General features: G+C 36.2%; 1 protein-coding gene across 1 annotated transcript in view; it reads right to left on the reverse strand.

Moving 5' to 3' along the window:
• The window catches only part of LOC103663514 (protein LEG1 homolog), a 54,801-nt gene that overhangs the window by 17,912 nt on the left and 9,728 nt on the right, over window positions 1-27,161 (reverse strand). Inside the window, exon 5 of the mRNA XM_008691239.2 lies at window positions 23,392-23,665. Within this exon, the coding sequence (XP_008689461.1) occupies window positions 23,392-23,665 (274 nt within the window). The remainder of the gene's footprint in view (window positions 1-23,391; window positions 23,666-27,161) is intronic.

Here is a 27,161-nt window from a genome sequence, read left to right on the forward strand (position 1 = left end):
TATCAGATAAAGGGCTAGTATCCAAGACCTATAAAGAACTTATCAAACTCAACACCCAAAGAACAAATAATCCAATCAAGAAATGGGCAGAAGCCACGAACAGACATTTCTCCAAAGAAGACTACCAAATGGCCAGCAGACACATGAAAAAATGCTCCACATCACTCATCATCAGGGAAAACAAATCAAAAGCACAATGAGATACCACCTCATACCAGCCAGAATGGCTAAAATGAACAAGTCAGAAAACAACAAATGTTGGAGAGGATGTGGAGAAAGGGGAGCCCTCTTACACTGTTCTTGGGAATGCAAGCTGGGACAGCCACTCTGGAAAACAGTATGGAGGTTCCTCAAGAAGTTAAAAATAGAGCTACCCTATGACCCAGCAATTGCACTACTAGGTATTTACCCCAAAGATACAACTGTAGTGATCTGAAGGAGCACCTACACCCCAATGTTTATAGCAGCAATGTCTACACTAGCCAAAGTGGAAAGAGCTGAGATGTACAGATGACTGGATAAAGAAGTGGTATGTACATACAATGGAATATTACTCAGCCACCGAAAAGCATGAAATCTTACCATTTACAATTTACAATGCTGTGGAGGGGCTGGAGGGTATTATGCTGAGGGGGATAAGTCAACTGAAGAAAGACAGTTATCATATGGTTTCACTCAAATGTGGAATATAAGAAATAATGCAGAGGGTCATAGGGGAGGGGAGAGAAAAATGAATGGGACGAAATCAGAGAGGGAGACAAACCATAAGAGACTCTTAAGTATAGGAAAGAAACTGAGGGTTGCTGGAGGGGTAAGTGAGTGTGGGGATAGGGTAATTGGGTGATGGGCCTTAAGGAGGGCACATGATGTGATGAGGACGGGGTGTTATATGCAACTGATGAATTGTTGAACTCTACATCTGAAACTAATTACTATATGTTGGCTAATTGAATTTAAAAAAAAGAAAAAAAAATGTGATAGTATGAGGGGCCTGTGTTATTTTTCAGGAACTAAGTATTTATTTTGATAGTACAGTGCCCTAAATAGCCTGGGCTTTTACACTGACTCCCACACTTTCTTTCTTTTTTTTTTCTATTTTATTTTATGTAATTTTAAAAAATTTTTTTTATTATATTATGTTAGTCACCATACAGTACATCCCTGGTTTCCGATGTAAAGCTCGATGCTTCATTAGTTGCGTATAACACCCTGACTCCCACACTTTCATAGTGAAGTTGATATATAACTATGGTGTTATTTAAAAGAGAGAGAGAGTCTGCAAATGTTATCTCCTTGAACTGCTCCAAATTGAAGTAACTTAACATCTTTTTTTCTTTTTTTTTAATGATTTTTTATTATATTATGTTAGTCACCATACAGTACATCCCCGGTTTCCGATGTAAGGCTTGATGATTCATTAGTTGTGTATAACACCCAGTGCACCATGCAATACGTGCCCTCCTTACTACCCATCACCGGTCTATCCCATTCCCCCACGCCCCCTCCCCTCTGAGGCCCTCAGTTTGTTTCTCATAGTCCATAGTCTCTCATGAAGTAACTTAACATCTTAAAATTCTAAAAGGTCCCCAAACAAATAGTTTTTAGTGACACAGATTCTGTTTGGTAGGATTTTCCATTTTGGTAACTTCTCAGGCTTACAGATTTTTTTCCAAGTAGGCAGCTGTGTGCCTTCTGCTGGCAGGTTGCCTCTCTGATCGGACACTGCTGACAGAAAGGCCCATCTATTCACTAGAACTGTTTCTTAGTCCATATGGCCAGAACAATCTCTAGCTCACTCTTCTCATTCATCCATTGCTATAGCCTTTTAAATGTAGGGCGTGTGTCAGATGAAAGGACTGTAAGATCTGGGTTCTAGGCCTGGTTATATTCCTGACTCATTATGTCATTTTGGGCAAATCAAATATGTCTCTGGATTAGACCTCAGTTTCTGAGGTCATAAAACGAGTGTTTGGATTTTATTTTATTTCATGTCATTTCCTGTTTTAAAGTTTAAAATTCTCTCACATCTCAAAATGACTATTCGTTTATGATTTATTATCATGAACCATTGGCTGCTGGGAGAGGGAATAAGACAGCCAGGGTAGTGTCAACTCATAAATTTCCAGATTGCTAGGAAATTAAATCCCAGTCCATACATGTGTTTTATTTTTCTCTTCTAGATGATGTGACTTATCTCCACCTGGTGATTAAAAATTGAAATAGCAACCCATACGTGGAGAGTAGGGATTTTACTACATCAAATCCAAATGATAAATTCCTTAGGGAAATGATACACAGTATAGGCCATGTTTCCTAACAGCCAGTTTCAGTTAATGGCTGTCACGGTGGGACTATACGATGACCCTGCCCTACTGATGCTCTGGGAATGGCAGGGCCTGGGGTTTACCTGTTTGGCCAGAAAGTCAGAAAGGAAGTGAAGAAAAAAAAAAAAACTATGTTCTGGAAGACAATAGAAGGAACTTTTTCCTTCAGAAGCTTTGGGCTTCTTTCTTTCTTTCTTTCTTTCTTTCTTTCTTTCTTTCTTTCTTTCTTTCTTTCTTTCTTTTTCTTTCTAAATTGAGGTATAATCTCCAATAACATTATAATAATTTCATGTGTACAGCCTAATGATGCGGTTTGTATATATTATGAAATGATCACAGTAGGTCTAGTTAGCATCCATCATGATACAAAGATAGTTACAGAACATTTTCTTTTCTTATATGAGAACTTTTAAATTTTACTCCTTTCGCAACTTTCAAATACACAATACAGTGTCATTAACTAGTTCTAGTTCTAGAACTCTACTGTAACTAGTGACTCCCCACTCCTCCTTCCCCTCAGCCACAGACAACCATCATTCATTCCACTCTTCGAGTCTATGAATTTGACCATTTTAGATACCTTATACAAATGAAATCACGCAGTGTTTGTCTTTCTGTGACCAGTTTGTTTCACTTAGCATAATGTCCACAAGGCTCATCCTCGCTGTTACATATTACAGAACTCCCTTCTTTTTAAAGCCGAAATAGCATCCATTGAATATGAATGTGACATTTTATTTATACTTTCATCTGTTGATGGACACTTAGCTTATTTTCTCATCTTGGCTACTGTGAATAGTACTGTAATGAACATGGAAGTGCTAATATCTTTTGAGATCTTGATTTGAATTCTTTTGTATAAATGCCTAGAAGTGGGATTTCTGGGTAACATGGCAATTCTATTTGTTGTTGTTATTGTTGTTGTTGAGGAATGTCCGTACTGTTTTCCAGAGGGACCTCCCAGTTTGCATTCCCACTAAGTGCACGAGGGTTCCAATTTCTCCACATCCTCGCCAGAGCTGGTTGTCTTTTTTTTTTCTCCACAATAGCCATCCTGACAGGAGTACGAAATCTCATTATGGTTTTAATTTCCATTTCCCTGATGATTAGTGACACCGAGCATTTTTCAAGTTGTAATATTCAGATACAATAACCAAATTTTAATAAACCAAACACTAATATATAAAAGTATTATTGCTCAAAGTTACCCTTTGGATTTTTATTTTATTATACTTGGATTTTTACTTTATTACACATTATCAGAAGCATTTAATTAAAGGGGTAGGTGACAAATAAATTCCAAAATCTTTATAAAAAGTTTTCTTGCAACTTGGAACCTCATTAAAGTTTCTATATAGCCAAAGACAATGCTTCTAGAAATAGAGTAAAGATATTAAAAAGTTATAAGTCAAAATTTAATTTTCCTCTTCAAATGTTGAAAGTTTGAAAACAAAATTCAATTTTACTAGTTTAATTAGTGCAAAATTAATATAAGTTCATGCCTTTTTTAAAATAAAAACTAAATATTGATGTTTAGGTTTTATGTTTTGATACTCAGACTTATAAAAAACATAAGTATGTAACATGAATAATGCTCTCTATATACAATCAAAGAAATGAAAATCCATAAAAAATTGAAATAATATATCTCACATAACAGACTGACAAAAATTTAGAAGTTAACTGATACTAATTGTCAGTAGCTACTGGAAAACAATAATCTTAATAAACATTTCATTTGTAGCAGAAAAAAAAACTGCAAGAAACTATTTTTTTAAAAGATTTTATTTATTTATTTGACAGAGAGACAGTGAGAGAGGGAACACAAGCAGGGGGAGTGAGAGAGGGAGAAGCCGGCTCCCTATGGAGCAGAAAACCCAATGTGGGGCTCGATCCTAGGACCCTGGGATCATGACCTGAGCAGAAGGCAGACGTTTAATGACTGAGTCACACAGACATCCCTACAACAAACTATTTTGATTTCTATTTGTCAAAACCCAAACCATCAATTTTTTTCACCAATTAACTCATTTAATAGTTCCCTAAATGAAGGTAATAAAATACACATTGAAAGTCACTTTTGCGTTGTCTGCAAGAGCATAAAACTGGAAATAGTGGAAATCTATTTGATAAGTTACGTGTTCTTTTAAGAGAATGATGTATGTCAATATGAAGCAATGTAAAGAACGTAATCCCATCTTTTGCAAACAAGAAAGGCTTTATTGGTGTACATTCATTGGATACTTACTTGTGTATGTTTAATTTTATTTGCAGAAGTGAGCACCAAATTTTGTTTGTAAGGTGTTGTGTGGGGAACCAAGCCATGCAGGTGAAAGAGTAGTGTTAGAAAGGGTAAGTTTCATTTCATTTAATAACTTTCCCTAGACTCCGACTTTGAAAAATAAAAAGCATTAAATATACTACAAAATTAATAATAAAGAATTACCACCCTTGTGAGATAATAGAGGAAAATTGTATAGAGTGATTTTGAGCAGAAGAGACAGGTTAGTTAATGTGCAAGAAATAATAGTTCTGCAGGATACAAGACCTAAGCCTACTTCCCTTTTTTTCCCTTTTGGCAGAAGTAACAGTTATTTGCTATAGGGTTTTTTTCCTACAAGGTAATATTTCCATAAGTCTATGTAAAGCCTTTCCTCACCCCTCATTTCTTTGCCTGAAGCTGGAGCAAGATACCTGTTGGTAGATGACAATTGGTTGAAACTTACTTAATTCCAACTTACTCAACTTTGCAACTCAAATCTCTTACCAATTCCAATGCTAATTTTTAATAAAATTGGAGATTACAAAAATCAAGAGATGATCAGCAGATCGCCAAATTTTGTGCCCCTCTTGTCAGTGATAAGCAGACAAAAACGAACTTTCTCAGCACCTACCACCCACCCAAGCAGCTAGGCGGTGTCTTGTGAATAGTTCTATACAGTATTTTTATTTTTACTTTGGTTCAGCTTCTATTTTTCAATTTGATTTTGCATTTTTAAAGAAAATAACGTAACATATATATGGGTGTGTGCATATATAATGTGTATGTCAAATGTATGTATAAACCAACTGGTCACTTCTGATTCTAGGCATTTAAAACAAGGCGATTGAAACTATTCTTTCATTTCAGGCTAATTCCGCTGATGTGTCCTGGGTGCCAGAATGATCCACCATGGAAGAAAACCTCCTGCCATTTGGATTAACATCCTTGAACCATTGTTTGAGTCAGAACTGGAATTCTTTTGCGTTAAGCCATTAAAATTCAGAGGATTATTTACTAAAGCAACACGTTTACCTTAAGTATTACAGACACAATGTTTTTTAGTGTAGCATATGGTTTTGCCTCCCTCTTTGCTGTTGCTGCTGCTGTAGGCCTCCAGGACCACACTGCACCCGAGTGCCAATAAAAGAGAAATCTTACATACACACATGTTTTTTTTTTTTACACTTAAGCTTATATATATCCAAAATATCATTTTAGCATATTTTAGATTCTTTTCTGCATATTAAATCTTCAAAAGTTACTGATGCTAAATTGTTGTCATTTGCACTGATTTGTATTTGGAACTCATAAAATTTACAGCTTAAAAAGTAGATACAAATATTCAAGTTGTTCCAAAATATTTTAAAATTTTCCTGTAACTGAATCAAGTACCATTCTTAAAATTCAAACTTGAATAAGCTATCTAATTACCATAGAAGCCAGCAATTCTGCTTCTGGGTATATACCCCAAAGAATTGAAAGCAGGAATTTGAATAGATTCTTGTACATACGTGTTCATAGCAGCATTACTCACAATATCCAAAAGGGGAAAGGAACTTCACGTTTTCATCAATGGACGAATGGACTAAGCAAAATGTGGTACATACATACAATGGAATATTTTTCAGCCTTAAAAAGAAGTGAAATTCTGTCACATGCTTCAAAGTGGGTGAACACTGAAGACCGTCTGCTAATATGAAATCGCCCAATCTTTCAGCTCTGCACTTTCGAAAGCTTCTGAAAGATGAGTAGACTACGAGGCTCACAGAGACTGTTCCTGAACAACATGACTAACCCTACGTGTAGTAAGCAGTGAATTCATTGTTAACTTTTTATTCAAAACTGAATGCTGATCTCACCAGACTTTGAGAGTTGCTGTTAACAAAGTTATTTTATTTTGAGGTTTGGTTTTGGATATCGATGGGAAAGACCATAAATGAAGACAATATTTTATAACCTTTTTTTTCTATAAACTGTAATGACTTTCTGTCAGTCAAGAGCTTGATATTGACAACCTCCTTGCCTTATAATCTCACCTATCCTTCGCAGTCATCAGAAATAGGATGAACAGTTGAGTCTCCGCTGTAGACTGATAATATGGCTTCAGTCCAAATGCAGCTCACAGGCGTGACAAGAAAATGAACTCTTCCATTGTCCGATCTAAAAGCAGTCCTCAAAGTAATACCAAGGGACAGCAAATGTAAAGTGTTGTGAGTCTTCCAGCCCTGTGACTTATAGGAAATGGCATCAGTGGGAAAGAAGATAGCGGTTAATCAGAAGTCTTCAAACATGAATGTTAACATTTATATACATTATTAAGATGGGATCTTCTCTACTTTCCTTGTCCTTCTGCCCCATGGTTTTCCCACCAATATGACAGGTACCACCTTCTGTACACTGTTACCCATTTACATACTTAAATCATGATTTTATATCCAACCCCATTTACTATAAAAGGGGGAGTGTTTTGTTATTATTCTAAGCTATCTGGTATGATAGCCAAGATGTTTCTGGATATTTCCCCCAAAAAAGTATTGACCAAACTAGTTTTTCATAAGAATGATCCAGAGATCCAGATACTTACTTTGCATTGCATCCTCTAGACTTATAGATCAGAACTAATTTTGTGTTAAAATAGCCCATCTATTTTCTCAATTTCCGTTATATTATGGTGGATGATTATTGTCTTGTTTTGGGTTTTGGTGCAAACTCTTTTTTATCCAGATTTTGTTTCTCCACATATAAAATATTTTGAACTTTATACAGTGAATTATGTCATCATTTTTCTCTTCATTGTAGTATTCCATCATAGCTAACATATTACTAAATAGGTAAATTGAAAGAGACTTTAACAAAAAAGATAATATATGACTGATAGTTGGTTACTCTTTTAAACACAAGTAACTTCAGGTCTGTTTTTGCCTATTGTCAAATCTGTTGTCAGAAATCTCTAGATATGAGAATATACAAACCATAAGTACTTCAACAGCTCATCAAAAGTACTAGAAGATAATTTTACATGCTACCCAAAGAAGAAATCATTATTAATATTTAAACAAGTAGAACAATCTCTCTCCCTGAAAAGCAATTCTACTTGCATATATGTTATTTTGTCCTTCTAAGTGAGAGAGCATGGTTTAAAAAAAATTAGTGAATATAAAGACTTGATTCTTAATACTTTCTGAAGAGCCTACTTATTAGCTATCTTGATCATCTAATCATTAGTAACTGTGAATACACCTGAAGATTTTTAATCAAAGGTATTTTTGAAAAGGATAGTATTTTATACTGGCTAGGACCTGTTAAAGAAGCTGAAAGACAAGCAATGATTACACAAGCTCAGGAAGGAAGGAAAACCTTGGTGTTGAAGCTGGGAATTAAGAAATGGCAGCGATTTTATTAGAAAATGGAGGAGGAATTTATATTATTTTTTTTATATCCCGAATCAATCACCACTTTGCATTTCTTTTCCTACTAATAATAAGGTAGAGACAGAATACCTTACCAACCAAAACAGACTGTCTTGCAGACCTTGGATTATGCCTCAGTTTCCAAGAAATGTTATTAAGTCTTGGTTTCATTGATTTCCGTCTTTGCATTGGGATATATGTGGAAATTTCTGAAAGACATCTTAGAACTTTTGGCTTTGAGAAATGGAAGTGAGAGGAATTTATGCATCTGCTCTCATCATTCATTGTTCAAGTTATATTAATTATGCTTTTTCTTTTCTGTATATTATAATGTTTTTTTTAAGATTTTATTTATTTATTCGACAGAGATAGAGACAGCCAGCGAGAGAGGGAACACAAGTAGGGGGAGTGGGAGAGGAAGAAGCAGGCTCATAGCGGAGGAGCCTGATGTGGGGCTCGATTCCGTAACGCCGGGATCACTCACTGAGCCAAAGGCAGACGCTTAACCGCTGTGCCACCCAGGCGCCCCTGTATATTATAATGTTTTGACATTCTTTGGGGCTTTACACACCTGGAGAGAGATTGCCCGTCTCAGGCTGGCTAATTCCTGGGGGTGGTGGACAACTGCCTAAAACCTGACTCGAATGTATGGAGAGATGGACCCAAGGCTGTGCCCTCACCCACACTCTTACTGCTCATACTCCTAGTCAATATTTCCTCTGCCCTAAATCATTCCAAGGCCAGATACCTTATTGCCCGAAGCCAATCCTGGACTGTTTATTCTGCCCTATCTTGTCTTTGACAAAGGAAATCCCAATAAAAATCAAACCACACTTTCATCTACTCCTGTCATGTGCCTCTTGATCAACCTGGTGTTTCCTGTGAGTCTTGGTATGGCGTAGCATGTCCCCTTCTTTCTGGAAATAGAAATAATAAATTCCTCTTTCAATGACATTGGCTTCTCTGTGTTTTCTTTGTCATACCTCCACAAATTAAATCCCAGGTATGATTTTTTAACACACGTGTGGTCCAATGAGTAATAACTCTCTTGCCATTCTGGTTGCACAAGTCTGAGTACCAAACAGATTTTTCCAGAAGTTCCAGGTAGCAAAAGAGGCACAGAAACCTAGGGCTGTAGGTCCAAGGTCCAAGGAGTGACTAAAAGTCACCCACAAGTTTCGCATGCACAAAGCAAATCAGAGTCCATGTGGAATTGGTCCTAGCAGGGGTGGCTGCATTCAGAATAGAGGCCAGGAGGATTCAGGAGTGATACACAGGTAATTCAGAACCCCTGCACTGTGACCTGAATCATGGGCCATAGCTAACCGACTGAGCCACCCTGGTGCCCCAGAGAAGCATTCATTCTTATCATCCTCCCATCAAAGGTAACCCAAAGGGTAGAGACTCTCCTGCAATTCTGGTTACACAGACCTGTGGGGTAAGTGGATTCTTGCAGGTGCCTTCAGGTAGCAGCAGTGGTACAGAAGCCCAGGGCAGTAGACACAAAATAAAAGCAGATACTGAAGATAAGCTGCACACTGAACCTGCATGAAGCAGGTCGGAGCTCAGCGTGGGACTGTGCTTGCAGCAGGGGCTATAGTCAGAAGAGAGGCTAAGAGGATTCAGGAGTGATGTACAGATGTCAGTTCAGAGCCACTACTATAACCTGATCATGGACCATCATTGGGAACATGCAGGCTACTGGCTCATGCAGGCCCAGCCCTTCTCTATATGCATGTGTTGTGTGTTTATTATAACCACAGTGAGTTGCCAGGGAATTCTTTATCAGATAATTAATCCCAAGCCTCGGCTTCATTCAGTGGATATTTATTGAGCAGTGTCCCTATTCCCGATGCTGCATCGCCGCTGGTCTGCCATGGCGAACAAAGTGGGAGAGATGCTTGTCTTTGAGAAGTCGAACAAAGGATTACCGTTAAAAAAAATTAATCTTTAATGAACACAAGGAATTTGAATATGTAGTAGAAGAATCTTACCTTCTTTCTCCTCACCCCCTGCCTTCCCTTCCATGTAAAGGCGGGGCTTCTCTTTCTCTCTGTTGCCTGCACGAGCTGCATGCCAGCTGCTCCGTGTCAGTTCCAAGTCTTACAATCTCAGCGTTCCTCTCCTGTGATGCAACTGCAGGGCGTGTGGAGGTGAGCACCTGGCCCTCATTGCAACACCCCGTGGAAATTAGGGCATGAGGAGCTGGCACCAGGATGTTCTATGAGTGATGAATGTCTGTTTTCTGATCCAGAGGCATCTTGTTTCCTGTCAAAAATTGTATATACATGAAACAATGAAATACACAATTATATATATATGAAATAATTCTTGGATGTAAGGAAGAAATTCTGTAAGGGACAGAGAATTGACGGGAATAATGACCACTTCCTGCTTCACTGACTCCCAGGTATGAGATATCGTGGCCTCCTGGAAGGGTATTAAATCTCTTGATGTCCTGAATTGAACGGATAACAGATCAATTCATAGAAAATAAAACAAGTACAAGGGATTAGGCCTAAGGGACACATTCATATGGTTTTACCTTTCTTTTTTTTACTGCAAATTTTGCTTAAACCCATTGGTTAAGGTCAGTATGTCAAAGAACGCAATCACAGCTGCGAGGCGATTGTGAGTTTTGTATAACTATAAAAATTTTTGCGTTCATTCACCCTTCTCTAAATCATTGCAAGAAATGACTGTGGTTCCAAAATAATTTTTAAAAAATTGTCACTAAACCACAGCTTCCCTCCTCAACCTCCACACACAACAGCATCATCATCTTTCGTAAACAAGCTCTAACTTGCCCATTTCTCCCTCCTTGAGTCCAACACTTTCCACTTCTCTACAGCAGTGTCTATGAAATGTCACGTTCCTGTCGCCACTATAGTCAATTGAGCCACTTCTCTTTTCTCCCACTTAAATTTGTTTCTTTTTCTTCATTTCCATAACTTCTTCACTAAACCATAGGCCAGCTATTTGGTAGAATGTTCCACAACTTGAATTGTCTGATGTTTATTCATAATTAGATATAGGTTATGCATTTCTGGCAGAAATATCACCTGATTTGATACTGTGTATCAAATGCGTCAAGTAATTTCAATGCATCAGGTAAGAGAACACAATTTCAATTAGCCTCATTACTGATGATGTTCACTTGTTTAAGGTTGTGTCTGCTGGGTTTCTCCAATGAGATCATACTCTTCTTTGTATTTATTATATATTTATTATATATTTATATGCATATTAATGTTTTACTTTATTACTTGTTATTGTGTGTGTTTCATGTTTGTTACTTATATTTATTATATTTTTAATTTAATATTTATGTATTATACATATATATTACATATGTATATTTTATACACTGTATATTACGTATATGTATTATATATACATATATAAATATATATATGTGTATGTGTACATTATATACATGCCAGGAATGGCCAGCAATCCCTGTACCGACGGATGAAAGAGTACTCCAAACTTTGCTGTGAAAGAGAGGAGAAGAACAAGGAACACTCAGAGACGAAGACCCTTCGCTCTTCTCTGCTCCCGCTTTCATTGGTCCTTCAAGATAATCACAAATCCTTATCACTGTTCCTCAAGCACATGATGTATGACCGGGGCGGGGGTGGGGGGGTGGGGGGGGTCTTACTGAAACTGGGAGGATCAGTTTACCGGGAAGATATGATATGCTAATTTGGGCGTATTCTACCAGTTCTGCTAAACATAGCCTATGGGACAATGCATATATGTCTTAGATCACAGGGTGACTGGGCTAGGAAAGCTTTGGGAAGGCAACTCCCTGAGGCATTCCAACGGCAGAGTGGTCACACAGGGCCCAGCATTCCAAAGGCCTACACCCTTCTCTGAAACCTTCCCTGCCCTCAGCGGCCTCTGTGTTACACTGTAGCAAGCCAGGTATTATGGCTGATTTCATGCTCTACATTAACCCCAACATATATACACATATATATTTTACAGATATGTATTTGGAAGGTGCTTTGAACCTATGTAAATATCCTTTTTAAATGTATTCATTCATTTATTTATATCTCTATATATTCTTGTTTTGATATTTTATTCAATGGGTTTTAATATGGTATTATTTATTTTAGTTTTCTATTGTCTTAGTATTGGCCAGTGGAGGGCCCTTTGGCAATACATCCATCTATTTTAGAATACTTCATTGTTTTCTGGAATACCAAGGCAAGCTTACCTTTTCCCTCATCTGCTTACCTTTTCCCTTATCTGCTTCAACCATAATCAGCCATTTCTCTAAGGCATACTATTCCATTTATTGGAAAATGATATTTTGAAGTCAAGATCTGAGTGGTAGATGTGTTTATCATTTGGGGGATGTCTCTACTCACAGACCATCTCATGTGTCTCATTTAATCTATCTATATTGAAAATCGTGAGTTCCCTCCAATACCTTCAATTCTAACCCAACAGCATAAGGGTTATTTTAGTTATCATACTTTTCACATTTGTAACATCCTTTTCCAATACTGAAAAAACTCACTTTCAGGGGCGCCTGGGTGGCACAGTCATTAAGCGTCTGCCTTCGGCTCAGGGCGTGATCCCTGCATTCTGGGATCGAGCCCCACATCAGGCTTCTCCGCTAGGAACCTGTTTCTTCCTTTCCCACTCCCCCTGCCTGTGTTCCCTCTCTCGCTGGCTGTCTCTCTCTGTCAAATAAATAAATAAATAAATAAAATCTTTAAAAAAAAAAACCCCTCACTTCCATTATTTAATTAATTTTTCTGTCCATAAGTCAGTCTGTCATCTGTCACAACTTTGTCCTCCACATGGATGCCCTCTTTACCCTATTTGGGCTCCAATATCCCATGCTATGTGGCCTCTGTCAGTGAATTCCCTCCTCACACTACTAGAGCTCTGGCTGTGCATGCTGGGCCTCTCCTCTCTGGGAATGCCATTCTAGCCAGGTTTAGACTCTTCTTTCATTGAGACTCTTCTTTGTGGGCATACTTCTTCACTTTATTTGGGCTCTTGATCTTCACGCTGGCTTAATGACCCCCTTCTTCTATGCCCAGCTCCCATCTTGCCTTGTTTCCCTAATCAATTTTGTACTAAATCGTCAAAGAAAAAAAGGGAAAGGAAGGGAAAGAGGAGCTTGGAATCATTTATAACATCTTATTTCCTTTTATACCTCACACCCAATCTATTAACAAATCATGTTGGCACTATATTCATAATATACCCAAAATACAAACACTTATTACCATTACTGTTATGGTCCAAGATAACAGCATATTTCCTCTGGATGACTTCATAGCCTCCTTATTGTTTTCCCATTACCTCTATAGTCTAGTTTCAACTAGAGAAGCTAGTTTGGTCACTCATCTGCACAAAAGCTTTCTCTTTGTTCTCTATTCCATTGTAAGTTTTTTTTTTTTCTTAAATAATCCTTACAATGAACTACAAGAAGCTACATAATTTGCCCTTACACCTGAGTCCTAACCCTTGGCCTCCCAAATGCAATATTGCTCTAATTATACTTCTTAACTTCTTTTCACCTTGTTTAATAGTCTTTTTCTGCTCTTCTAAAAGTGCCCATGCCTGCTCCCAACTTCCAACCACTGTGCTTGCTCTTCCTCTTTGTCTCGGGTAGTCTTACCCCAGAGAGCCTCAAGGCTCATTCCCTTTCACCTTCATCTTTGTTGAAATACCTCCTCCTTACCAAGACCTTACCTGATGAACCTTTTTAAATTTAAGATGCTTAATATATTTTAGCACTCCTTATCACTTTTCCCTAAGCTATTATTTTTTCTTTGCACTAATATTTACTAAGAGACTATAACCTCCATGGGGTAATAGATTTCTATTTTTTCTGTTATTATATAAGTATGGCCAAGGACAGTGACTCTTGTAAAGCAGGTACAAATGAGTATTTTTTGAATGAGCAAATTTTTTTGTGTGTATTAAGTGAAATAAATTTTTGATGCATAAAATATATTAAAAATACAAACTATATTCTATCTAATCTTCCTTCTTCATTGAATCATAAATCATTCCAGGTAAGGGATAATACATTATTCATTTCTTTTCCCCCCAAACTCACCATAATTGGACTCACACTGTATCATTCAATAGCTTTATTGTTTTATTTATTTATTTGTCAATCAATAGCTTCTTGAATTAGTGACCTATTGAAACATTGTCTCCAAAATTCTATAATATTTGGTAAGATTGCATGGCCCTGTTTTCTTATAGTTCTTGACTCTCTGACACATTGTGGTATCTATCAGTGAGGGTCCAGGGATTTTCCTGTAACTACCAATTAATAATGGTTTTACAGATACAAGAAAGACTCATTATTTTGTTTTCTTCCTTAAGTATTTTCCCTCTCCTTTGTTTATTTTCACTCCCTTCATCAGATTCCTTTCTTACAGTAAGTGGTATGATTTTAAGTAGGTCCTAGTGTCAGAAAAATCAGAAAATTTTCCATTGAAAAAATTCCTAGAATGGTTCAGTTTGGCTAGGGAATAGAGTAGGCAAAGACGTTTTTATTTGACCATATTAAAAAATGGAAATTTTCAACTTCAAAAATATAATTTAAAAATTTTAAATTCTACAAGTATTTTGAGTTGGGTCTTCTGGATTTATATGCTAAGATGGAGTTTGGGGTACAACATATTTATAAAGGTCAACAACCTGGAAGGAAGAAGGGAAGTAAGTAGAATTGGACAGAGATACAAGTCAAACTGTGGTGCAGGCCGTCCAAAGCCACAGTCAAGATCCCCAACAGGGATCTTGGGAGGGAATATTGCTGAGTATAGGTTAGCATGAGAGAATAGAATCCACGGGAGCCTGAGATTTAAAGGCACTTCTTATGCAACAAATGTTCTTCTCCATGGGTATTTGCTAGAGACTGGGGACAGGGCAGGAGCTGAAAAAGTCTCCTTCTTGGTGTGTGCCTGGAGGAAAGGAGAACAGCCAGAAAGGCACACCCCACTCAGAGCTTCTTCCCATATCTACTCAATGGCACAAAGTCCTAAACCTGCTGGTAGAGAGGCAGCAAGTCTGACTGCCTTATTCAGCTGGGAGAAGGCACAGGAAAAAAAAAAATCCTAACCCGGTGGGAAAGGCAGGGAATCAACCTGACTTTAGATAATTAGAAATGCTGACCTTTCGGGGGGGTCGAAGTCACTCCTAAAGTGCTGGCTTGGAGACCCAGCAATGCGGGGCCTGACCGAGACCAGGATGAACCAGGGCAATGGAGAATGACCCTGCCTACCTATCCCAGGCTAACAAGCATCAAATAATAACAAACTTCTAACAGTCAAGGAAGAGAAAAAGCATAGAGAGACCCTCATTGTGGCACAGGCTGATGCAGAACAAAATCTAAAGCCAAGGGTGGAAGAGAATCATTGAGAAGAATTCTCTAGCAATCCTGTTTATACCCTAACCATAAGAGAAGATTAGAGTGATGCACTGAGAGGAATGATATGACAACAAAACAAACCAGCTCAAACCTTGGCTAGATTTGCTCACCTCCTCCTTCCCCACTTCTGGACATAAACACTCTTTACTCTGGTTTCTCTGGTCTTGCACATGTATTGGGCTTTCCACCAAAAATTAGGAGTCACACAAAAGAAGTAAGAGGCACAGAAATCAGCAGAACTAGTCATTTAGGACTCAGATGTTGAAACTATCTGGCAGGGAATTTAAACCATGATTAAGATATTAAAGGTTTTAGTGGAAAAGATAGACAGTTGCTCAAATAAATGGGTAATTTTAGCAAAGGGATTAAAACCATGAGAAAGAGGTAATAGGAAATATTAGGAATTTTTAAAAATCACATGGTAATAGAGATGAAAAATGCCTTTAATGGGCTCATCAATAGAATCTACATAGCTGAGGAAAAATTAGTAAACTCCAAGATAAGTCAATAGATACTAATCATAATGAAACTAAAGAGAAAAAGTGTAGAAAGCCAGAACAGAGAATAAAGGAGCTTTGTGATGAAACAATCTATCATTGGTATACCTGGAATTTCAGAAGGAGGAAGGAGAAAAAATGCTGTGGTAATATTTGAAGAGATATTGATGGAAATTTTTTCAAAAATAATGAAAAATATCAATTCCCTAGAGCTAAAAATCTCAGAGAATACCAAACAGAATTAATATTAATTAATTAATATCCACCCCCCAAACACACTTGGACACATCTTACTCAAACTGATGGGACCCAAAGATAAAGAGAACATAGTGAAGGCTGCCAGATAAAGAGAGGCAACAAGTTATATAGAGAAGAATAAATGTAAGGATTCCAACAGACATCCCATCAGAAACTGTACAAGTCACTAGACTATAATGTGAAATCTATGCACTAAAAAACTGACTGAGAAATAAAGACATTTTCAGTGAAACAAATGAAATAGCTCTTACCTTCTATTACCATTACCACTACCAACAACAAAATGGAAGCCATTGCCTGTGGTACTGCATTACAGAAGATAGTAAAGGAAGCTCTTCAGACAGAAGGAATTTAATACTAGAGAGAAAGTGAAAAAAAAAAAAAGAATGCTGTTAGATATGATAAAAAGCAAAGCAAATATAAAATGTGTGTACATACTACTAATTTCTGTGAAAAACAATTGCCATTTAAAGAAAAATTATGGCAATTTGTTTATCTCATATGTATAAGTAAAATTTATGACAATAGTGCAAAGAAGAGGATGAAATGGGAAGATTCTAGCACTGTGCATGAGGTGACACAATAGCTGATGGCAGACTAATTGCAGTTGTACGCTACCATCCTAAGCACTGCAGATTTTTAGTTTTAAATAATTTGTATTTCTACAGCTGCATGAATAACAATAAGCAAGTAGTAGAGATAAAATGAAATAATAAAAAAAAAATACTCACTGCAAAAAAAGGTAAAAAGAGGCAAATATGATAACAAAGGGACATACTTCTTACCTATGGGTAGATTCAATCTAAACATTTAAAATTATAGTAACTAATTTACAGTAACCAATGGCCTCATCATAAAAGTTAAAGACAATTGTTAGGATAGAAAAATCAAGACCCAATTATATAAAGTGTAAATATAAGATACAAATAAAGGTAATATAAGAAAATAAGATAATCAAGAGATTAATATGGCAAAAATTCCAGTCTAAAATTTTCTACCTAAAAGTTAGATTTTCTTAAAGCAATAATGCAAATATGAAGCCACAAAAAATGCATTTTTGGAGTCATCTTTCATAGATTTTTAGAAGATATATAGATATAGATATGTCTTCAAAATATATCCTGTATATATCTCTTGTAAAATTTTCATTATTTGATCTGAACCTCAGGTGTGGGTGGCCATCTGTGGATAGTTTGTATATAACTGTTGAGTGCATATGCTCCTTTGCAAAAACAACCCACTCACTCTCTACATAAAATGGATCATAATTTTACTCTGTGACTGTATTAGCCTTTGTCCGCAGCTCATTGGAGCTAGTGTGCGTAACTAACAGGGAAACCAGTCAGGGGGTACATTCCACCAGATGAAATCTATCTGTACATTGACAAGAATATGGGCCCACAGCTGTAACTTGTAAACTGATGTAGACTCTAGAACTTTAGGCAGAAACAATAAGTCGTGTACAGATGGAGAAAGGGAAGCAGTCGGTATATAGCAAGGGAAGAATAAATATAACACACAGAGAGAAAAGGAAATGAGTTCTCATAATGCTCAAGAAATATAAATACTACTTGATTAGGTTTGTGATGATTTTTTAGCTCTTGTTCTAATAGCCAATGAAAACGATTTGTTCTTCCATCCCACTATCTCCATGCAGTATTCGTGTACTATTAATGTAAATCTTTCTCCTTTTTTGCTGAATTTTTTTCGCGATTTCACTTCATGAAATTAAATTACTCTAATTTTTAATTAGTAATATTGTTACTAATTAAGATACTGCCAACCACCATTTCTGATATAGAAGAAATTCCTGCTATATTACAGCCATCAATAGAAAACACACCTATTACTTTGTAATGATATACTCAGAAATGTATTGTGTGTTTATTGCTCTGCAACTATTAATGTGCCATTTTCTTACATCTATCTTTGGTTTTCTTATTATGTTCAGCTAGCCAGCATATAGTACATCATAGATTTTTGTTGTAGTGTTCAACGATTCATTAGTTGCATATAAGACCCGGTGCTCAACCCAACATGTGTCCTCCTTAATACTCATCACCCAGTTACCTCATCCCCCCACTCCCCTCCCTTCTGTAACCCTCTTTGAATGCATACAGTACAGTGATAATATTATGAACAATGTGGTATTAAAAGAATGGTCCCCAAAAAATGTCCATGTGTGAGTTCCTGGACACATGAAGATGTTAATTTAGGTGGCAAAAGGGATTTTGCAGATGTGATTAAATTAGGATCTTGAGATGGGAAGTTAGCTTGGATAATTTGGGAGAGCTCATTATAATCCTGATGGTCCTTATAAGTAAGAAGGGAGCCAGGAAGGTCAGAATCAAAGAGAGATTTGAAGATGCTGCACTACTAGCTTTGAAGATGAAGGAAGAGGCCATGAGCTGAGGAATGAGGGCAGCCTCCAGAAGGTGCAGGAGTCAAGAGAATTAATTCTTCCCTGGTGCCTCCAGAAAAAACTAGGGTCTATCAACACCTTGATTTTTGTGTACAGTGAAATCCCTTTTTGACTTGTGATCTCCAGAACATAATATGATAAATCTGTGTTATTTTGAAGCCTCCAAGTTTATGGCAATTTGTTAAAATAGCAAAAGGGAACTAATACAAATGGTTAAAAGTTATTAGCAAATGAATACGATCAAGACAGAGCTGGAGCCTGATCCCAGGACCCAGAGATCATGACCTGAGCCAAAGGCAGACACTTAACCGACTGAGCCACCCCAGCGCCCCAAACTAGCCAATTTTTATAACCAAAATCTTGTGGACTCTTCACTCATTTTCATTTCTTTCCCATAATTTTCAATTTTTCAGGAAGTATATTGAGGTACAGGAGAATTTGATAAATTGCTTAGGATTAACCAGTTGACATCGGTTGGAAAATGTCTGAGCTTAGATGTAAACTCAAGTCTTTCTGATATCAGTGCCGAGTAATTTTACCATACTACCTACCTTTCACCTCAATGTATTCATTTTATTTTTCCAAATAGTTTGTTAGTGCATACATTTTGCCTGTGGTTGGGGCCTATGTGAAACCTGTCACAAGCTGCATAAAAGCTATGGAAGGAAAGTCACCAAGAGGACAAGCAGGAGGGAAGCCACCTTCCTGTCAGTGCACATTGTCTCCTCTTAAAGGAGACATATTTGGGGAAAAAAAAAAAAAACAGGTGAGAAATTTACCCTCTGTGACCCGAAAGTACCCCATAATAAGTATGAACAAAAATAAATAAATAAAAGAAGAAGAAGAAGAAAAAAAGAGATGTTAGGAACATCATTTTTCTAACTTTGAGAACACTAACAACCTCCCAAGATAGTGACGGATCAGGTAATACATTCTAAACTAATAGTCCATTTTTAAATGTTTTAGAAATCCGAAGTCTTCATCCAAATTTTATTTAACATCTTCTGCCTCTTGACCGTTGACCATGAAAATCTATTCCCCCAAATTTCATAAAACTAATTTAGATAGAAAAATATCCAAAATTCAAATCAGGTTTGATGACCTTTATTAATTTATCAGCATCTGTCAGTTATTCAACTAAATCTACATTAAACAGTAAACATTTTAATTATTGATACTTATTCACTTATCATTAATTAAGCAATTAATGGCAATATATTAATTCAAACTTTAAAATACAGGGATAGACAATGACAGAATCATGCAAACATGCAAGGACTAATTTTTGAGAATACTGTTCTTTGAGAAATTATCATTGTGGATTTTTATTTTATACAGATTTCCAGGAGCATTTAATTAAAAGAGTGAAGGATGAATTCCAAAATCTCTAGAAACAGTTTCCTTGCAACTGTTGACTTCATTAAAGCTTTCCATAAAATTAAAGATAGTGTTCCTAGAAAAATAGTAAAGATATGTAAGAGCTTTAGGTAAAATTTTAATTTTGATCCCAAATGTTGAAATTATCTAAAATAAAATTCAATATAATTAGTATGAAATTAGCATGTTTTCATATACATTCTTTAATAAAACAATATTTTGCTCTTTATTTTATTTTTTTTAAAGATTTTATTTATTTATTTAACACAGAGAGACAGCCAGTGAGAGAAGGAACACAAACAGGGGGAATGGGAGAGGAAGAAGCAGGCTCCTAGCGGAGGGTCCTGATGTGGGGCTCGATCCCAGAACGCCGGGATCACGCCCTGAGCAGAAGGCAGATGCTTAACGACTGCGCCACCCAGGCTCCCCAATATTTTGCTCTTTAAAATCATGTCTTTTAAATTTTGCCTTCCTATTCAAACTTATGCATAAGTAACTAAAGAAAATAATGGATACAGCGGTGATTGACGCAATGAAAGCCCATAAAAAATGAAGTGCCATTTTTCTCATATCAGACTCTTGAAAATTAGAAAGTTTGCTAATATTCATTTTTGGTGTCTATGCAGAAATATGAGCTTTACTATATAATTTGTGTTGTTTTGTTTTTATTCTGGTTTTGACAAGAATGTAATCCATAGCACACTGTTTAATTGCCATTTAGCAATACCTGATCCATGAATTCATTCCTAGTAATATAATCTGCCACTATTCCAACAAATTAAGCTAATGAAAGTACACAGTGAACTCCACTTTTGCACTACCTAAAACCAAAAAGACTATCAATCCATTCAATGGAACGTTATATATTATTTAGGGAATAATGTGTGTCAATATTTGCTGACTTGCTAATATCTCAAGTATATACGGCTACTGAAAAATTTATAGCACAGAGCATGCCGTATATATAATCTTTTTTATGCAAATAACACAGGTTTTAATCAAATTATTTCTTTATTTTATATTAATTCATTAGTTCATATAAATTTTTTTTTTGTAGGAATAGGCCTAAAACTTAAAAAAAAAAAAATACCAGGCAAGGAATTAAGATATGGAAGTTAAAAGATGATGGAGAGAGGGTAAATTTTACATGCATTTAATAACTCTGCAGTGTTTTAATTTTTAACAACAGGCATATTTTGAACATATTGTTAAAATAAGTATAAGTGAAATTATAGCCAAAACATGAAATATTATTAAGAAATGAAGAAAAAGGGTTTAGGAATGGTATGAATTTTCAGTAGGACAAATGCATCAGAATGGATTGATAAGTTAATGAGCAAAAAAAGAAATATACAGAAGTCATGAGCCTGGAGCTACTGCCCTTTTTCTATTTGATTCTCTTTTAGGAAAAGCATGCTTGTTTCCCATTGTTTTTTTTCATGTGCAGCTGTTTTCATTAATATTCCTGGACTCTTGGCTCACCCAATTCCTCTCCGTGGGGGTCCCTAATTGGTGGCTGACAAGTGGTTGGAGCTTCCATGTCAAAAGTCTCCAGAGTCAGGAATCACTCATTTCCCTCTATTATCCCACACCAGCAGCGAGGCAGAGCACCCGTTCCAGCGGTCTGTTCTGCAGACTAAACTTACCCCGCGTGGCTTTTCCCAAGTCTGGTTGTGGTAAATAAATATTTTTTTTAAATATGGAGACTCGAAGTCTTAAAAATATCAGGGCACAATGGCTAAAAAATAAGGAAATGCGGTCCAGTTTCCAGGGTAAAGCGAAAGCTGAAGTTTTCTGATGTCAAAAACGTAGCCGAATGTTATACTAAAAAGTTTTTCAATATATGTTTCCTGACTATAAATCAGACATGCTCAATTGTAGAACTATCTTTACTAATTGTATCCTATTTTTTCTATACTTGAGTTAATTAAAAATATCTGCCAAGGCTTGAAGCAGTGTTTCTGAATTCTGAGTCTCAGTGAGTGCATGCAATTAGTGGAGGGAGATAGGAAACAAGGTAGCCACTTTACCTGCATTCCAACTTGTCTTTTTTCCTTTTTATTGCAGCCTACAGAGTCAATTCAAAACTCCTTAACAAACCCAAAGCTAATTTTAGTAAAACTGGAATTTACAAAAATCTAGAAATCTGTGGTGTACAATCTTTAAAATGTAGTTAATTGTAACCATCCATTCAGGACCTCACTCTACATACCAGGCCAGTAGAGTTTGCTCGTATCATCTGAGCCTAGATTGTTTACTCTATATCTGACGATGTGGCAAAGATGACTGTCAATCGATACATTTTATGATTCTCCTAACAGTGGGGCTCAGGCAAGGATTAACTTTCCCGAGTCCCTCCTGTGCACCATCTAGTTGGGCTGTATGACTACTCTTAACAAGGTATGTGAGACACAGTTAAGTTTGTCACTTGTAGTTTAGGCTTTTCGAAGAGGGGCCCCCTTAAGCTAATTCCTTTGAATTACCTCATAGGGAGGATACAGTAGTGAAGCTGTGAAGGAGGATGGAGACAAAGATGGAAAGATCCTAGGTCTCTGATTTACCATGGAAGAAAGCCTCTTACCGGTTGAGTTAATATCCTACATCATGTGAGCCACGTATAGAATCCTTTGAGTTTTGCCATTACAATTTGAAGGTTTGTTTATTAAAACAGTGAGAGTTACCCTATTTTACATTTAAAGTTTAACATTAAAATATAATGCATTCACTTTTACTTTGACTCATATCTTATTTCTGAATTCTAATTCAGGAAATATGAATTTAACACACATGCATACGCACACACACAATTTTTTTTCCTCAGTAGAACAAGGATAAATGGTATCTTGGAATAGAACGGCATAGTAATTTTCAAATTTACCATTATGTAATTTCTTCTATGTTTTCCACTATTAGTAAACCTAGGGTTTTGAAATTTTGAACAAATAGAGCTCCTTCAAACCCAGAATTTGGGGGCGGTCAAATTTTTTTTCTTATGTATATAATCACAGATGATGAGGATGAGGAAATTTCATAAAACACAATTTATTTCATGGTTCTGTTAGTCATGGCAAGTGTCATTATTTGTTTAGTATATTTTTCATTTAAAAACAAAATAAAACAGCAAAATCTGTCCAAGAAAGAAATAGAGATTTCCATTGTCTCCTTGTCGAATTAACATGTGGTGATTTTGATCTGGTTTGTGCAAGGGTCCCAGAGGGAGCGGGCACGCTAAATAAGGAAGGGCCTGTAATATGTGCTTATTAAATGAAGCCAATCATAAACCCCGAAAGATTATTGCTAAAACTTTGAAACAGATATCTTAGGAAGTCAGCATTTTCTTCTTTAGACAGTCTGTTGTAATGATTTATGATTCTAATGGTATTTCATTTCATTATGTATGAAATCAACACAACATATAGAATTTACAAAAAAAAAAAAAAAAAGGTCTCCGTGTCTCTTACCTGTATACTTATGCACTTTGTGGAGAAGATTTAGAGCAAACAGGACTGTGTTCTGAAAGCCACTAAAATCACTGATGAAGGGGACTTTATCTCCACTAACAAGCATGCGTCTTGGAAGCTCCTTCTGGAACTCATATGTTCTAATTAAGGTTGTAGGAAAGCGTGGTGGAGCTAAATAATCCACAAATAAAGCCCAGCTTCTTGCAAAATCAGCTTCTTGTTTAGAATAATATTTTAATCTAATGGACAAGTGGGGAAAAGTATGCATTTTGAATTAGTTTACTCAGAATTTTGCCAACTCAATTTTCAAAACAGATAATTTGTTCAAAATGACATTACTCTACTTTTTAGAATATAGATTATAGAAACTTGGTGTTGATTTTGGCACCTGGATTTGAAAATTTGAAGAGATGTTATTAGAATTTTAAATTTGGAAATTACCATCTCAGAACATATGTGTTTTTAATCACATTTTTCCCTTTTCATAAAGCATTTACATTACTTACATAAACTCTGAAATGTGACCAAGTCTCATTATTTTACAGTGTAAATGTGGGGCACCTGGGTGGCTCAGTCAGTTGAGCCTCCAACTCTTGATTTCAGCTCAGGTCATGGTCTCAGGGTCGTGGGATCAAGCCCTGCATCAGACTCCACACTCAGTGGGCAGTCTCCTTGGGATTCTCCTTTTCCCTCTCTCTCTGCCCTTCCCCCCCTTCTCTCTTAAATCAATCAATCAATCAATCAATCAATGTAAAGATAAAAGTCAAAGCAAAATTTCTGCTGAATTTAGATATCTTTTAAAGAACAAATAATTTTCATTTCAGGCAATCACTAAAAAAGAAGTAATAGAATTTTTCTTGCTTTTTAAGTAGATTGGTTTTTTTTTCTTTTTTTTTCTTTTTAAAGATTTTTTTATTTATGTGACAGAGAGACAGCCAGCGAGAGAGGGAACACAAGCAGGGGTAGCAGGAGAGGAAGAAGCAGGCTCCCAGCGGAGGAGCCTGATGTGGGACTCGATCCCGGAACGCCGGAATCACGCCCTGAGCCAAAGGCAGACGCTTAACGACTGCCCTACCCAGGCGCCCCTGGTTTTTTTTTCTGGTGATATATACTAGAAAGCTAACTTTTCTTTCTTTTTTTCAGGTGTACAATGTATTTGTGTATATTGTGAAATGATCCCCACAGGTCTAGTTAACATTTGTTATCAAACATGGTTACAAAATTTTTTTCTTGTGATGAGGTTATATTCACTCTTCTAGCAGCTTTCAAATATGTAGCACAGTATTATTAACTATAATGACTATGCTATACATTACAGCCCCATGAACTATGCATAACTGGAAATTAATACATTTTGACCCCCTTTGCCCATTTCACCCAGTACCTCTCTCTCTCTCACTATATGCATAGATGATAGATAGATAGATAGATATAGATAGATATAGCATATATATATGCCATTATAATGTATGATACCATTATAATATAAATGATGATATTACATATTTTTTATCCATTCATGCATTGATGGATACTTAGATTGTTTCCATGTTCTAGCTATTGTGAATAATACCACAGCAAACAACTATATTTTTTCAGATTCGTGTTTTCATTTTCTTCAGAAAAATACCTAGTTATGGAATTGCTGGATCATATGGTAGTTCTATTTTTAATTTTTTGAGGAATCTCTACACTGTTTTCCATGGTAGTTACAACAATTTATGTTCCTGCTTTCTCTTCTTATTGAGAAAGAAATTTTAATTTTAAATTTTTAGTGAAAAATTTATATATATATATGTATTCCATATCACCTGTTCCAGCAATCTTCTGACCAGGTAAGCCACTTGCTATTTTGAACCATGCTTGCTCCTTCTGAACAATTTTACATGCTATTTCTTTCTCATCTTGCCCTATGTCCTTCAAGGCTTATTATGGAAGTTATATGGTTTGTTACATTCCCCTTGGATTTACTCTAAGTAATACATACATCAGGGTCTAGGTATTTTGGATTCAGAAAGTAACTGGAACATATCCTCTGGTTAACATCTGTGAAAGAAGCGTACCTGTATACACATGGTTCATATAGAGCTATGGGAGTATAGAGGATGAAATAACTAACATGTCTTTGATTATAGAAAGAATGGTTGGCTCTCCATGCTCTTATCAAATCATAGCCAACTCTCAAATTTAAGAGGGAGAAAACATGAATACATAAGGATATTCAGTAAGGGTCACATAATTTTAATAACAGCACAGCTAGACATAGACAATGTGTAGATTGTAGGAGAGCCACTAGCACATAAATGCAGGCGTAAGTTTTCAGTTCTCTCCAATATTTGCCGAGGTGGAATTGCTGAGTCCTATAATAGCACGCAGTTAACATTTGGAGGGATTGTTAGACTCTTTTCCAAAGTGGATGCACCATTTTCCATACCCACAAGCATGAGAGTTCCAAATACTCTACACACTCTCCAGCACTTGTTACCGTTTGTCTTTTAGATTTTAGCCATTCTAGTGCTTGTAAAGTGGTATCTTATGGTTTTGATTTTTCTTTCCCTAATGGCTAATGATTTTTAGCATCTCTTTGTGTACTTATTGGCCATTTGTATATCTTCTTTGGAGAAATACCTCCTCAAATCAATTTTCCATTTTTTTTAAATGGGTTATTTGTCTTTTTAAATTGAATTGTGAAAGCTTTAAAATATATTTCAGATACAAAACTTTTAGAGATATATGATTTGCAAATATTTTTTCCCATTCTGCGTACTGTCTTTCACTTTCTTGATGGTATCATTTGCAGCAACAAAACTATTTAGCTTTCATGAGATACACTTATCAATTTTTTTTCTTTTGTCCCATGTGCTTTTGGTGTCTCATCTTAGAAGAAAATGCCTAACCCAAAGGCCAAAGGCTTTACTCTGAGTTCTATAGTTTTAGGTCTATATGTGTAGGTCTATAAGGCATTTTGAGTTAATTTTGTTGTTTTAGGAGACAAACTTCATTCATTGCATGTGAATTGCCAGTTCCCCCAGCACCATTTGTTGAAAAAACTATACTTTACCCATCAAGTTGTCTTACACCCTTGTTGAAAATCAGCTTTTGTTTCTGGACCCCAATTCTATTCTATTGATCCATATATCTATCATGTATCAACACTCTGTCTTGATTACTGTACTTTTGTAGTAAGAGACTAACAGAGATTGCATTGAATACGTAAGTAAATTTAGGGAGTGTTGCCATTTAAACAATATTAAGTCTTCCAATCCATGAACACAAGAAGATTTCCCTTTAAACAGTTCTTTCACTTCTTTCAAAAATATCTTCTATTTTTCAGTGTATCCAAGTTTTACAGTTCTTTTGCTAACCTTATTCCTATATATTTTATTTTTCTTGATACTGTTGTAAATGTATCTGTTTTCTTAGTTTCATTTTAGGATGTTTTTACTACTATTACATAGAAATAAAATTAATTTTTGTATGTTGTATCCTTGTATTTTGTACCTTGTATCCTGCGAGGTTGAAGAACTCATATATTAGTTATAATATTTTATTGGATTTCTTAGAGAGAAAGTATTATTTCTTCTCTTTCTATCTAGATTATTTTCATGTCTTTTTACTGCCTAATTTCCCTGCTCAAACCTCCAGTTCGACTGAAGTCCCTGCAATCTTGAGTAGATGTGGTAAGAATGGGCAACTTTGTTTTGTTTTTCAGTTTAAGGGGAAAGCATTCAGTCT

The sequence above is a fragment of the Ursus maritimus genome, unplaced genomic scaffold (genome assembly GCF_017311325.1).
Source record: "Ursus maritimus isolate PB19 unplaced genomic scaffold, ASM1731132v1 scaffold_13, whole genome shotgun sequence".
NCBI classification, from domain to species: domain Eukaryota; kingdom Metazoa; phylum Chordata; class Mammalia; order Carnivora; family Ursidae; genus Ursus; species Ursus maritimus.